This window comes from Patiria miniata, unplaced genomic scaffold, assembly GCF_015706575.1.
Source record: "Patiria miniata isolate m_02_andy unplaced genomic scaffold, ASM1570657v1 HiC_scaffold_29, whole genome shotgun sequence".
Classification (NCBI taxonomy): domain Eukaryota; kingdom Metazoa; phylum Echinodermata; class Asteroidea; order Valvatida; family Asterinidae; genus Patiria; species Patiria miniata.
The window spans coordinates 21,179,001-21,195,133 of record NW_024037068.1 but is presented as its reverse complement, the minus strand read 5'-3'; the positions used below and the strand labels follow the sequence as shown (position 1 = coordinate 21,195,133).

The window sequence follows — 16,133 nt, the reverse complement described above, 5'->3', positions numbered from 1 at the left end:
CTTGTATAACCATTTTTGTCATTTACTTATTTGTATGCTCTATTTTTGTTTTTCATTTATACAGGTTGTTGAAGTTGTGTATTTGATTCGCAACCCGCTTATATATCGTGTTGGCTTTTAGTCTTTTAGTTTTTTCGTTTTTTTTTGTTTTTCCTTAGTCCATTGGTTTGAAAGTTTGTTAGGACTCTTCTGGTTAAGAACATTTTTTTTGCAATTTCATCTTTTTAAGGACTCTTCTTTTTTGTTGGAACCTCGTATTTAGGAACAATTTTCCTCTTTGACGCTTGGATTAATTTGGTTGTTGTTTTTTTTGGTTTGTTTTAGGAGCTTTGTTTTTTTTAGTTAAGTTCCTTGGTTGAATTTTTTTTTTGAGGGTACTATTCGACAGTTTTTTTATAATTACATTTTAGAATAACAGTCTTGTTTGTTCCTAGGTTCACGCTTCAGTTGCTAGTCGCAAGTCATTTTTTTTTTTATTTTAAAACCTCCTAGTTTTAGCTTATCTGGGTTTTTGACAACTTGGCCTTCTTTTGAGGGTACTATTCGACAGTTTTTTTATAATTACATTTTAGAATAACAGTCTTGTTTGTTCCTAGGTTCACGCTTCAGTTGCTAGTCGCAAGTCATTTTTTTTTTTATTTTAAAACCTCCTAGTTTTAGCTTATCTGGGTTTTTGACAACTTGGCCTTCTTTTGGCTGATACTTTGTCACACTTTGGATTTCTTTTTTTGGTACTTTTGCCTTCAGAGTCATTAAATTTTTTGGTTGTTTTGTTGTTGTTGAGAATTTAATATCAGTTGTTTGTCTCTATTTATTGATTCTCCTTACGTTTTTCCCTACTCGATCAATTCAAGTTTTTTTAGCAAGCGAGTTCCCCAACTCTTTTTATCGTTTTAGCTTGATTTAGTCTAGTGTGCCACTTTTCCGGGCTACACTTGCAAGGCACACTTTCTCTGATGACAGAGTTGCATCATCAGCAATTCGAATGGAACGGCGACAGATGCAAGTGGGTTTTTTGTGGCCGAGTTGATCATTATTTCATTGCAAATACAACTGCCTGTCCATAAAACACGGTTTGGCCCCGATTGAAAGTAAAGAAAAAGACTAATATTCTCTTCGCATTTGCATTCACATTTTATTCGTTCTGTTGGATTTGGATAAGCGTGGGAGCAGCATGACTAAAGCTTGCACCGTGGGCGAAACGCTGTGTACGTGAAAACAAAGCAAGTTCAAAAAGATAATATGCCCTGCATGCCCTTTTTTTCATGCCAGATGGAGGTTGGCAAACCAAGGCCGAAATTTAAAACCAATTAAGGAACACATTCACAAAATATCAATGAAACATACTTTCGCCGGACATGCTTCATTAACTATGATTGCAGCGATTATGGCGGGCGCCCACGGATGAACTAGCTCACTGCATGTATCGTACGACACAGACGAACCCGAGGCTCGGTGTGAAGCTGAACACGGATGCAAATGAACTGCTGAACCTATTGCTGAATTCAATGGTGTTAACTGAGCGGCAGCCATATTGAAGGGGAAGTAATTCAACCACAACTTGTATGTCAAATTGACGTACCCTCGAAAAATAATTCAGCGTTTCAAGTTAGAGCTAAGTAACCAATACACATTACTTTCAATGCAATTCATTTCAGTTACAGAACTAGGCGAGGCATTGGTCATCATTTTAAGAGACTGTCCATAATTCTCTTCTGAAGGACGAACATGTCAAAAGTGTTGTTGTTGTTGTTGTGTTCTTATTACTTTGGAACTAGTAATTCCCGTTTGCTATTTCCGAGGTTTGCAGCATTGTGAATTGTCGCTAGCAGTAAATCTGGGCGTGATGCTACACGACAATTTATGTACGGATTAATGATTCTGACTAGGGCTCCTTGAACAAAGATACTGACCGAAACTGGGTAACCGTCAACGTATGGCTGGATATAGCTCAGTTCGTGAAAACTTTTTTGAGAGAGGGTATCAGAAAATAACTTATACAAATCTCGACATACATTCATGTAAAAATACTGTTCGAAATCTTGAACACTAGGGTAGAGGTAGACTTGACTCAAGTCGGAATTGCCTTAAGTCGGTATCTAAAAAACAAAGTAGCAATAATCACTTAGTTTACGTCTTTCCAGATGCCCGACAAGGTGCACTTCAGCGCGCATTCCACTTCAGTGCCGTATAACAATGCGCACACACTGTATGTACATTGTACAACACGCGTATTACACGTACATGTGTGTGCATGTATTGCAGAGCATGTGCATACATGTGTTGCAAAAGTTAGCAATTCCGACTTGATCAATCTGGGTTGCTGCATCACTTGAAAATAACATGTACATGTACGTTTTTAACATGATGGTCCGGATTCGACGCATGAGGGCGCGTTGTGTACTGTGCGTAAGGACCATTGATCTCCATATACACTGTGTATATGGAGATCAATGGTAAGGACGTATGCGATATGCGCTGTGAGTGTATTTACTATATAGGCACAGACCGAGCGCAAACCAGACTTGGCCAAGTCTAGGGGAGAGGAGGCCTGCCTGAGGTTGCAGAAGTCAGTTTGGAGCATTTAAATAGGCCCGAAATTTCCTACACCGGCCAAATCACGATTTGCATGCCCTCAAATTCTCCGGTATTTTGAGGGCCGTCAACTTGAACATTTGTAAAACGGACAAGTGGAAGCCGTGAAATTTGGATGAAATTAGGCCCTAAAATGTCTCTATTTTGCAACAGAACGTAGGCGTCCATCTATACTACAATTCAAGGAATCTCTGTCTGTCTGTCCGTCTGTCCGTCTGTCTGTCTGTCCGTCGATTATCTCCAGAACCGGGCACCGTATGAAGTTGAAAATCGGCGGGTGTATTGCTCGGGACAACATAATGTGCAGTGTCGAGTTTGAAGTGGTTTGGACGAGCGGTTTTCGAAAAAGCTGCAAAAAAGCAGCATTTTCTGAGGCCTAGCGCGCCAGAATATAGCCTAGAACACCACGCACTGATGTTCTTTTCAATTGTTTACGTCATGTTAGAGCAAGAGCGCGCCAGCTTAATATGACGCAACAATGGAAAAAGGACGGGCACATTGTAGGACGATAGCACTGCACGCCATGTCTTCGTACGTACGCGAGTGGTATGCACGGGCACATGCATGTTGTAGTCAACTGAGCAACCATCACTGCACTGTATGTAGGCGGTCGACTGAGCAACTCTAATACAATATGGTATCGCCCTACAACTACGCCCTACAGTTGTAGGGCGATACCATATTGTCCAGTAGGGGTAAATATCAGCGCCGGGGGTGACGACATTTTGTGCGTTTAACTTGCGAGTGTGCGTTCACTTGTGTGCGTTTACTTGCGAGTGTGCCAGTATATAGCTTAGAACATAACACCACGCACTGCCGTTCTTTTCAATTGTTTACGTCATGTTTGAGCAAAAGCGCGCGTGCTCAATGTGACGCAAACAATGCAAAAAAGACACGGGCACGCGCCATAACTCTATTGCACGCGCACGGGCATTGTAGGGTGATACTATTGTCCAGTATGGGTGAATATATAGCATTGCGTACCATGTTACCGTTTGCACGGGCACATTATTTTTGCAGTCGACTGAGCGACCTTACTGCAGGACGATACCATTGTCCAGTAGGGGAGAGTAATATCTGCGCTATTTTTGAAGCCTTTTTTTAAGAAACACTCGCCCAAACAATTTCAAACTTGGCACAAACCTTGACGTGAGTGTGCGTTCAACCTGTGAAAACACACAATTGCATCGCGTGCGTTGTTTGCACGAGCAGTTCTCAAAAACTCTGCAAGCATGCAACCAATACCTGCGGCAAAGCAATTTGCGCTTCCCAAACAAGCACATTTTAGACGGCACAGCACGGTTGTACGCGTACGAGGACGTGAGAGGCTGCACGGGTATACGCATTTTGTCGTCGACTGAGCAACAATTACTGTAAGCGACTGACTGAGCAACCTTTACTGTAGGACGGTACCATAGTCCAGTATGGGTAAATATCAGTGCCAGGGGATGGCGACGTGTACAAAGTGCGCGTTTAACAGTTCTCAACTGCCCCTTCCGAACACGCACATTTTCGACTGGCCCTGCACTAGTCTTACTATAATTCCAGGAATCTCTGTCTGTCTGTCTGTCCGTCGATTATCTCCAGAACCGGGCATCGTATGAAGTTGAAAATCGGCGGGTGTATTGCTCGGGGCCACAGAATGTGCAGTGCCAAGTTTGAAGTGGTTTGGATGAGCGGTTCTCGAAAAAGCTGCAAAAAAGCAGTATTATAGGAGGCAAACGTGGCAGCTTAGAACATTACACCACGCACTGCCGTTCTTTTCAATGTTTACGTCATGCGCGCGTGCTCAATATGACGCAAACAATGCAAAAAGGACGCGCACGTGCATTGTAGGGCGATACATTGTCCAGTATGGGTGAATAGCACTGCATACCCTGATTTCATGTACACGGGCAAATTATTTTTGCAGTCGACTGAGCGACCATTGTAGGTGGTCGAACTTCAAACTTGGAACAAACTTTGACGCAAGTGTGCGTTCAACCTGTGAAAGCAACACAATTGAACCGCGTGCGTTGTTTGCACGAGCAGTTCTCAAAAACTCTGCAAGTATGCAACCTATACCAGCGGCAAAGCAATTTGCGTTTCCCGAACATGAACATTTTAGACGGGCACTGCACTAGTCTTGACAATGGCGATGCATATGGGCTTCGGGACTGCTTTTAGGGGTTGATCATCTTTGGATGGAATTTTCTTTCAAAGGTCATTGGTCATTTTGTTCCCAAAAGTTAACCCCCCAAAATTGAACGGACAATGAAAGATGATGAAATAAACTTTGATTCGATATGTGTCTCAGACACCTTGAAGAGTTTGAGTATTTTTTAATAATTTTGGGAATGGCCCGTAATTATCACTGACGTCTATTTACTGTACTGGTTTGCAACCATAGACTTTATTTTCGAGTGGGCCATATTAAATTGAACGCGAGGTAAAGTCTTTATTTTTGTTACTTGGGGGTACAAATGAAAACAATGAGTAAATTGAATAACAAATAAATACCAGTCTGTTCTGATGAATAATTTAAAACTTGTGATTAAAAATACCCTAATGTTTTAAGCTCCATGTAAACAAATGAAAGTGAGGCGTTGAAAATATTAAAATGCACGCCAATCATAAAATAGTCTGACACCATTCCATTCAACAGTTTATAATTTATAAAATAGATTCAGGGAACACGATCGAAAATGGCTTCCTCGTGAATAAGGTTATTGCAACCTCGTTCCCCAGTACTTACTTTCTTTCCAACCTCGTTTCCAATAGTAAGCCCTGGAAAAACTTTTTTCCTGTATCCTGATTCGATACTGTGACGTCACGCCCTTTGCGCGGAGCGGTGCTCGAAAGAGGGCGCCCTCTCCACAGGCGTGGCGCGGACGGCACGTACCGGAAAGTCCCTGAGCGGCTAGAGACGAGTCCGTTGGGATGGAAATATACCGTCCCGGCCGGATAGCTGGTTGTTTATTTGTGTGTGTGACCGGGTGCGCAATTTTTATTCCTAGGAGGGTTAGGGGCAATGTTTATCCATGAGAACGGACAATGACATCAACAGCATTGTTGTTAGTTACTCAACTAGTTACAATACATTAAAGCATTTTAAAGAACGGTTGTCGTCGAGCTACCACACAGTAGCCTAGTGGATAGCGAGATGAGCTATGGATACAAAGATCCCTGGTTCGAATCCACGTCGTCGATGCTCATTTTCATCAGCTATTTTTCTTCTCCAAATTTATCACCGAGATAATTTTAAATTAAGGGGAAAATAGAACGAGAAAGTCTTGCAATGATTCAAAGGAAAAACTGAATTATTCATGACATTGCCCCTAACCCTCCTAGGAAAAGTAATTACGCTGACCGGGCAGTTTGTTCTACTCTGATTGGCCTTGTATTTAATGACATAACTGAGAGAGACAACCAATGAACAGCCTTGGGACACCAGTTCATTTACCAAGAACAATGACCACTGTTTTATTCACACCTGCTGTAATCATAAAGAGACCTACTCATCCGGATATTGGATCGCAAGAAGTCAATAGAAGGCGCTCTATAATTCAAACATGAGTACAAGGGTGCAACGAACTTAGGAGATACACAAACGTAATGATAAGAACCTGCCTATGTGGATTTGAATGGAGAGCTATGTGATGTGACTGGACGTTGACTTAGAGTAGTGAACCCCACAATTATTTGTGTGCATCCAGTGCCACTACGGGAACCTAAATAAGTCTTAAGGCTATCTTAGGGCTACGCCCCTCGCAACTACCGCTGCAAGATATTGAAGCAATCTACCCTCATCGACCGTAAGCTCCTATAAGAAACTCTACCGCACCACCAATAGCCCGTTCGACCCACCAAGCTCCCGAGCGACACACGCATTACTCAAGAGACTAGCCCAGTCACGCTAAGCTAGGTGGCATGCATTCAACCCTACTCAGGATTGATTATGATCCCTACCATCAGGACCTGGCCATGGAAAAACAAGACATCTAAACTCGCTTTGCGCTCGCCTTTTATAGCCTCAGATCACGGGCCAACCAACGACCCGTACGCGCCTGCGCGCGCGCTGTATGTCACCGAACAGTGCGTCATTAGCCCAATGAATGTACGCGCCAGGCGGGGACTAGGCGCTTCATATGCTTTTACTACACGCATTACTCGCGCACACCAAAGTGCATTCACCATAATAGGGCGCTAGCATACTCTATTTTAGACTTGATGACAAGTCGTTAGACTATAGTGGTTTATGTCCGTCATCAGCGCCAGAATCCGCATACCGGCCATGCCACCGCCGTTCACGCAACGTCAGCGCTACAACCATTCATGCTAAAGTCATGTACTACCGCGCGGCATGGTCAGTCCGTGTCTCGCACACGCATGGGGTCGAAAATGTACATGTACGTAGCGTCCCCGCTACTAGGACAGCATGCGGTATGTCGTACCCCCGGCACAGAGCTTGGCAGTCGCGCGCGGCGGACGCGATTAAAACCACTCACATAGCTGCCAACATTTCAAAATCCCAATTAGTAATCAACCCGCGCGGTCATTTTCAACTTCTCGTTTTATCGAAAGCTTTACCAACATCGAGTACAGGTACATGGTTTACATGTACACATACATGTGCATACCCTTCTTGTTGTGAATAATAATGTACTGTAGGCCAAAAGATAATTAAAAAAAAAAAAAAAAAAAAAAAATATTTTTTTTTTTTAATTTTTTTTTTTTTAATGTCTGCATTTGTTTGTGGAAGTCAAATAAATAATAAAATCAATAACATGTGCGCATATTTTTTTGGAGATGCATGCTATCGATGTTGAGTTTCGAGTTCGTATCATGTTTTTACACACAATGATCTATGGCCACCGTATGCAATAGAAATATCCCGCCAACATACCTTGCAAACGCATGCTAATTTATCTTTTCTGTCCGTTGTGACAAACTAAAACTCTATTACCAATTATTCCAACCATACTCTTATTAAATTCCATGATTAAAATCTCGCACTGATGGGTCTCATCCCGGCAATAAGCGACTAAATGTGCTCACGATCGTCACTGAAAAGTACTCACATACAGTACACACAACCACACATCCACGAGATGCACACAAATGACACACCATTGAAAAATAGTTTTAGTCTGGTTCTCAAGTACTCCACTGCGCACACTGCATTGATGTCTATCAGGTGCTTGACTGCATTCTTATTAGACTTGTCACCAGTCCATCCATTATCGCGACATTTCGCCAGAAGTTTTCGGTCAAAAACGATACTTTACATTTTTTTTTTTCGTTAGGTAGAAAATGGGAAATTCGTAATGTTTTAGTGGCAAATCGTATTTTCGTAATTTAACAAACAATTCGTAATAATTACGAAAAAATCGTACTAGTTGGCAGCTATGCACTCATTACAGACTTGATTTCAAGTCTAGCTCTATTTAAACAGCACCCTCTGTCGCGTCACAATACCGAAATTGGCTAGTAATGGATTTATATCGTGTACTTGGTGTTGTTATTTCCAACGTTCAGTACGAGTTTTCACGATCATTGTAATTATAACGTCCACGCGCCTTCTCAAAATACTCCTTTCCTGTATCCTGATTGGATACCGTAATTGGCTAGTAATGGATTTTTATCGTGTACTTGGTGCTATTATTCACAACGTGCAGTACGTGTTTTCGCGATCATTCGTCCACGCCTTCTCGAAAATACTGATTTCCTTTCCAATTAATATGAAATATGATACTGCATGTTGTCTGAAAAGATCGTAACAGTTTGATTTCAAAAATCGTGATTTCGTAACTCACGCCGTGCTCGCGCTGCTACGAATTGACTCTGTTTTTACCCCAGACACCGCATACAAAAACAAACGCTAATGTGTAACGCATATCCAGGCACCAGACTGTTCCTCATTTGCATATCGTGTTCAAAAATCTTGCACATGCATATGATCCAATACCAGGGTGAGAGAGCAGGTAGTGGTGGGCGCGTACTGCTCGACACCCTGGGGACGAGGTTGCCATCGGCACTCCCCCCCCCCCCCCCTCGCGAGTACGCGCATGTATGTCGATGCATATCACTATGCATGCAGCAACATCGCTTGACCACATAGCGCATACGTACGTCCGTACAGTATAACGCGCGCCCTCATGCATCGAATCCGCACCATCACGTTAAAACCGCGAAGGGGGGGGGGGGTGGGTGCTGCTGATGGCAGATTGAATATAAGACATATACATTTTTCTATCTTTAATAGTGCCAGTTAAAATAAAAGGAAAAATTCCAAAAAGTACAAACGTGGATGTGGTCCACCCTAGCCTGTTGGGTCGATTCTTGTGGCTACAGTTGGGTAAAATGTTGACATTTATTATACCTAATATTTTACAAAACTGTGCTTACGTTATCTTAGGCCAAAAAAAAAAGTCTCCGGTTTCTGGTATGGAGCTTGCCCCAAAAGTGGTGCGGCGACGCGGCTTTTTTTTTTTTTTTACCTGTTTTTTTTTTTTTTGGCTTCAAATGTCGGCTGATGACTGCAAATGGTGCCCGACTAAACTTAGTGCATATATGGGAGTCCAGAGAGGCCACATAAAGCTTATTCTCGATCATAGCCCCATCTAAAAACACGTTAAAATTGTGCAGCAGCAGGATTCCAGTCAAACCAGTGAGTTTGGCGGTTTTGAGACATCATCTTGTATTGAAATTTTTTTTTTTTTCATTTTGCCGATGCGCATGGCTACGGCGACGCGCGCGCATACCAGAAACCGGAGACTTTTTTTTTTGGCCTTACTAATCTAAGCACAGACATGGAAAAAAATCTGAGCACAATGCTGGACATACGGGAGATGTATTAGCCACCATAAGCACATGTAACTATCAAATAACTATTGTTAAACTGAAGCGGAGCAACAGTTTACAGTTATCACTGCTTCTGATGGAGACTGGCCAAAGAGTGTGGTGTTCCGAAACGGACAAACAAACCTCGTTTATCAATTTTACAACAGCGTAATATATGATTCACTTTTTTTCAAACGTGAAACTCACCAAACTGACAAAACTCACCACGCATCCCCCTTTCCAGAATAAGACTTGGTTAATTCCTCATAAGGCAAAACACAAAATCTGACAGTAAAAATGTTCTGTCTTATTATTGTCAATTAATTATTGTTATTTTGTCAACCAGTTACCTTTAAAGCATTTTAGAGTACGGACGTCGTCGAGCTACCACAAAGCCTAGTATACAAATAATGAATGTTTGTGAGTGCAATGGTAAGAATAATTTCATGAGGTGACAGATGAAATGTTCCATTCCACGAGGCTTCGCCTCGTGGAATGGAACATTTCAATTGTCACTGAATGAAATTATTCTTTCCATTGCACGAACACGAAACATTCATTATTTGTTTTATATAACACCTGAATAAATCCTTGTCATCTGATTGGTTGACTTTTAGTAGCCAATTTATTCAGGTTAAAACTGTTTAAAAGTTCGACAAATTCATCATATTAAATTTATGCAAACTGTTCAACAGGTTGAGAACAATCATATTCAATTTATCTCGATTTAAAACAGCGCCACCACCAGAAGCAGTGACACCGTGCAATGGAAGTTCTATTCACCGTGCAACAGAACATCCATTGCACTGTGCACTGAATAATTCAATGACATGTGATCAACGATCCACCAATCAGATGACGGGGATTTATTCAGGTATTGTATAATATACAAATATTGAGTGGCTCAGCGTGGAATGGGAGGAATATTATCGCTCGGTAAAATCTGGACTTTTCCATTTCACGAGGCGAAGCCGAGTGAACTGGAAAACTCCAGATTTTACCGAGCGATAATATTCCTCCCATTTCACAATTTAACGCCACTCAATATTTGTTTTATATAACTGGAATATAGATCCTTGTCATTTGATATATTTGAACTTTTTTCAATACAAAACTGGAGGAAAATGTACTTCTCTCTTCCAAACCACCCCTTCACGAAAATGTTGGAACCCAACGCTGTAGCGATGGCTCTTTGGAACAATACGCACTACGCGCAACGCTGAACGCGCACACCAGCATGCATTTGCACACACATACAGCGTCACAATCTTAACTGTTGAATAGTATTTCCCATTCCCCATGGGCGGATAGTACTTTTTGAGCCGCGGCGTGAATGGGAGCAATAACGAATGTCACGTGATGTGAGTTCCACCAATCAAATGACTAGGATCTGTATGTCAGTTATATAATGGATAATAATAATATTAATAATAATAATAATAATAAACACTAATAAACCAGACTTATATAGCGCATAAAGCAATGGCATCAAAGGACTTTACAAACTTAAAGGGAATATACATCATTTGCTTTTGCTGTAATTTTCAGAAATGGATGGAATTGGGGGGTTGGAAGTATATAGCAAATATACATGTAGTTACACTGACTTTTTTGAGGTTTTGGGTTCGAAAATGCTATAAAAACCAAGAAAAACAATCATTTTCCTGTAGTCTGGTTCCCTGACTCCATATAAGAAGAAACAGAGCAGTTTACATACATTGGGGAATTGTAAGGTCACGGCACTAGTCTAGCTGGCTTGTACCAGTTCCGTAGGTGTGTAATCGATTGCAAACAAGTGCGATGGTCAATTGGGGCCAGTATTTGAAAAAAAGCCAGTTTTTTCCAACGCTGGTCGGCCGACCAGCGTTGGAAATTGATACAAAAATACCACTTTTCTTGAAAATGACAGTATACCAGGTGCCATGATTTTACAGGATGCTTTACACTGTCATTCACTAACAGTCCAGCAAGGTATTTCAAAATGATTTGGTAGTTTTATTTTTTGATGTTTGCAAATGTTGTATTTTCCCTTTAATTATAAAAAAAACAATACTACAAATACCTTACAAAATTACAGAATAGCCAATAAACAGCAGCATTATGTTAAAAGTCATAAAAACCCATGGACAGGATAAATATATACAAAAACAAGTCAGGTGTGTTTACAAACACAAATGCCCCGCAACGGTGACAGTTCCCATGACATAACACCACTCTTTTAACATCAACTTACATGTACCTTGGTCACATGGAACATTCATTGACAGCATTAGTGTCTTCTGTAGGTTTTATATGAATTAATCCCTAAACCCTATAATCTCAGAATAAATACATGATTTCTATTGTTTTAGCCACTGTGAACTTGACCCTTGACCTTTTGGCCCCAAATTCAATAGGCTTCTTAGGATTACCAAGAACAATCCACAAACCAAATTTGAAGTTCATATGTTAAGTATTTCTCAAGTTATCGCGCTGACAAGATTTCTATTGTTTTAGCCACTGTGAACTTGACCCTTGACCTTTTGGCCCCAAATGCAATAGGCTTCTTAGGATTGCCAAGAACAATCCACAAACCAAATTTGAAGTTCACATGTAAAGTATTTCTCAAGTTATCGCGCTGACAAGATTTCTATTGTTTTAGCCACTGTGAACTTGACCTTGGGCCTTTTGGCCCCAAATGCAAAAGGCTTCTTAGGATTGCCAAAAACAATCCACAAACCAAATTTGAAGTTCACATGTAAAGTATTTCTCAAGTTATCGCGCTGACAAGATTTCTATTGTTTTAGCGACTGTGAACTTGACCTTTGGCCTTTTGGCCCCAAATGCAAAAGGCTTCTTAGGATTACCAAGAACAATCCACAAACCAAATTTGAAGTTCATATGTTAAGTATTTCTCAAGTTATCGCGCTGACAAGATTTCTATTGTTTTAGCCACTGTGAACTTGACCTTTGGCCTTTTGGCCCCAAATGCAAAAGGCTTCTTAGGATTACCAAGAACAATCCACAAACCAAATTTGAAGTTCACATGTAAAGTATTTCTCAAGTTATCGCGCTGACAAGATTTCTATTGTTTTAGCCACTGTGAACTTGACCTTGGGCCTTTTGGCCCCAAATGCAAAAGGCTTCTTAGGATTGCCAAAAACAATCCACAAACCAAATTTGAAGTTCACATGTAAAGTATTTCTCAAGTTATCGCGCTGACAAGATTTCTATTGTTTTAGCGATTGTGAACTTGACCTTTGGCCTTTTGGCCCCAAATGCAAAAGGCTTCTTAGGATTACCAAGAACAATCCACAAACCAAATTTGAAGTTCATATGTTAAGTATTTCTCAAGTTATCGCGCTGACAAGATTTCTATTGTTTTAGCCACTGTGAACTTGACCTTTGGCTTTTTGGCCCCAAATGCAAAAGGCTTCTTAGGATTACCAAGAACAATCCACAAACCAAATTTGAAGTTCATATGTTAAGTATTTCTCAAGTTATCGCGCTGACAAGATTTGTCCGGACACACACACACACCCACCCACCCACACACCCACCCACACACCCATACTTGTTTCACATGACTAGTGTGGACTTTCCATTGCTTTCGTGTAGTTAAGAAAAACCAGTGAAAAAACTCATTTTTCTCAAACTGTGAAAACTCTTTCAACCCAATTTTTTTTCTATGATTCCCTTTAGTGTTTCTCTTCATTCTGCTACAGATAAACCTAACCCAAAAATGCCTCTAAACCTGTTTTCCAGAAATGGGGAAACACTGTGTGGACGTGGGCAAGTCCACACAACGTCGGTGCTACCTACATTATGTGGACGTCTTTTGTTCGGAAGTCCACACTGCGTATGTAAGACAAGCTCACCCACCCACACACCCACCCACACACCCACCCACACACCCACCCACGGAAGGACAAGGCGGAAACAGTATGCCCCTTCGGCTTCGCCGCGGGGCATAATAAAAAGTAGTTGTGATGAGCTACGGATACCAAGATCCCTGGTTCGAATCCACGTCGTCGTTGCTCATTTTCACAGACTACATGTATTTTTCTTCTCTGAATTTATCGTTGAGATAATTTTTTTTTAAGGGGAAAAAGAGAACGAGAACCTAAGTCTCTTGCAACGATTAAAAAAAAACTTGAATTATACATGACATTTGAGCAACCCACCTATGGAACAAAATTGGCAGCCCGGCAGTAAGGATTAGGTAGAGAAGATGAATCGTTTGCAATATATACATATATTCATGACATTGTTTTTTATGGTTTATCAACTCCTTCGAAGAAGTGATACCATAATCTCTCTAAGTAGTGGCTCTCTTCTTGGTTGGAATGTTTGCTCACATAGGCCAAAGCCTTCTGATAGAACTCTAGTGAATGTCTTAGGATCTGTTGCCTGGTTGCGCCAAAGCAGGCGTTCCAGCAGTACCGTATTCCTTCCTTGGGTGGTGGGTGACCGTATAGAGTTTGGTACACCTCTCCAAAAGTCTCATTCGATCTGACTAGTGGATCATTCTTATAATGATCCAAATAACGACCAGGGAATTTGATGTGCCCCCAATCAGTATGCATATTTCCAAGTTTTATGCAAGGGACACCCTTTTTGGCGGAATCAATGAACTGCAATGGATTCTTGTAGCATTTTCCCTTCATGCTGTCTCCCTGAGCAAAGACAGTGACGTCAGAGAGCCGGTCGTAGTAGGTGGTGATGTGATGAAGATACGCGTGAGGTTCGCGCCCGACATTCTTCAGACGCTCCCAACCGTAGAACTGGAATGGCGGACCCAGGTCTTTCCCATGGTGGTAGAGGAGGGTGTGGTTAGCGTAAGGCTTCAGCCAATCAAGATTCTCGTTATAATGAGCGATGATGATTTCATAATCCAATGGGATGGTGCGATCCGTGTTTTTCTTGGAGTTGGCGAGATTCGGATCCGGGTAAGTCAACTCCGGAACGTCGCTTAGGATCTTGTCCACAGCCTCGACCCCTTGCATGAAGGAATGATCTTGATTTGCAACCTCGTATCTCCAACCTCCAAACCGTCCACGGGAGTAGATGTCTTTGGTTTTCAGCCAAGGTTGTATCGTGTCGAGGAGCATATCTCTTTTAAGTGAAGGGACGGGGTATCCGTGGTCCAAGAGACGGTAGTGCTTGGAGACTACCATATCAGCTGTGATGAACCCGTACAAGACTAAGGCTTGAATGGATTCTTTAATCAAGTTTTCTCTACTCCAATACGCTGGATTGGAACTTTTCTGTGGTTCGGCTATTTCGCACATAAGCGACCAAAAAGCTCCTCCTTTAGGTACATGGTCGTCTGAATAACTGGAGAACATTGTTACACGGTAAAAGGGAGAATCAGAATCAGGGAAATACACCCAAGATTTATCAGCGAGGCTCTTGGGTAGGTGACCGGTGAGGCCGACGCCTACGATGTGAGTGTGTGTGTACACCAGTTGGGATGCGAGCTGCCGCATCTGCTCCAAAGATGTATCTTTGCTCTGCAAGAAGGATGTAAAGACGTCTAAGGGGACCGTCGAGAAAAGAATATCGTATTCTAAGGTGTAGTGTGTCTTACTAACCGTTCCAGCCTCAACAGTGATAATTTTTTGGTCAATATCTATTCCAGTTACCTTTTCGTGAAATCTGAACCAGTGGCTTGGAAGCATTCTTGCAACTGACTGCCAAATCCCACCAGTTCCATTATATTTGGGGAAACGGAAGAAACGGTTCGGTCCCCACTCGGAATCCTTGGCCTCTATCCCGTTATCCACCTCTTTAATCTTGGTCTTGATTTCTTCAATGTCTGGTACGGCAACCCGCTCACCTACCCAGGCTGAGTTCATTTCTTTGGTGTCAACTGTCCATATTTTCTGGTTGTATTTCCTCATAAAGACATCCGCGAGACCCACTCCGAATTTCTGCAGCAGCCACTCGTCAAAATTTGTGGGTTTACGGGTGATGGGACTTTTGGTAATCTCCTCTAATCCTTTCAGGCTTTTCTGCTGATCAATTTTATCCATGACGTGGATGTTGTTCTGAACTGGATAAGGAATGAATCTCCTCTTGTCATCTGATCCTTTCATGAAGGCAAATGACGCCCTGCGCCGGTAGTTCCACTCGGGTACTGCCATGTTCAGAACTCGATCGAAGTAAGTGTAGTGGGAGAAGACGACGTGAACTCCGACGTCCCAGAGAAAACCTTTATCATCCCTGGTAGAAGAAGCAAGGCCTCCTGGTCTACCTAGCTCTTCCAGGATGGTGATCACGCTGTTGTTTTTGCCTTGACCGAGATCGTACAGTCTTTTAGCAGCGCCCAGAGCAGTGGGTCCAGAGCCTATGATGACGATTCGTTGCTGTTTCTTCGGTTCCTGGATAGGTCCTTGGTCATCGATTTCCGATGGTGGTTGAGTAACTCGGGTAACATTTGGACCTTTGGGTTTCCCCGGATCACTGTTACGTGCTGATGTTACATCTGCTGCCATCTTTTGACTGGACTTTGAAAAAATCCGGGTCATCACCATTGATCCATATTCTAAAAGCAGAAAAATATAAAAAGAAAAATAGGAATTTGTTACTTTTTAATTTCAACATCTCTTCACTGTGCACTTACACAAAATAGCTCCAGACCACTAATGTTTTTTCTATAACCAGACACATTCATGTAACCAATATGCAGTTTTGAAACGTTATTTCTGTATATAACTTTATAAGGATTAGATTTC

General features: G+C 41.8%; 1 protein-coding gene across 1 annotated transcript; it reads right to left on the bottom strand.

Annotated features, from left to right (window-relative positions):
* Positions 1–13,536: 13,536 nt before the first annotated feature.
* On the bottom strand, positions 13,537–15,731 carry LOC119735957 (the record flags this gene model as incomplete). The annotated part of the gene is given in 1 exon segment (XM_038209934.1): positions 13,537–15,731. A coding segment is annotated over 1 exon segment (2,061 nt), but the record flags the coding sequence as incomplete, so codon positions are not given.
* Between the last annotated feature and the right edge of the window lie 402 nt (positions 15,732–16,133).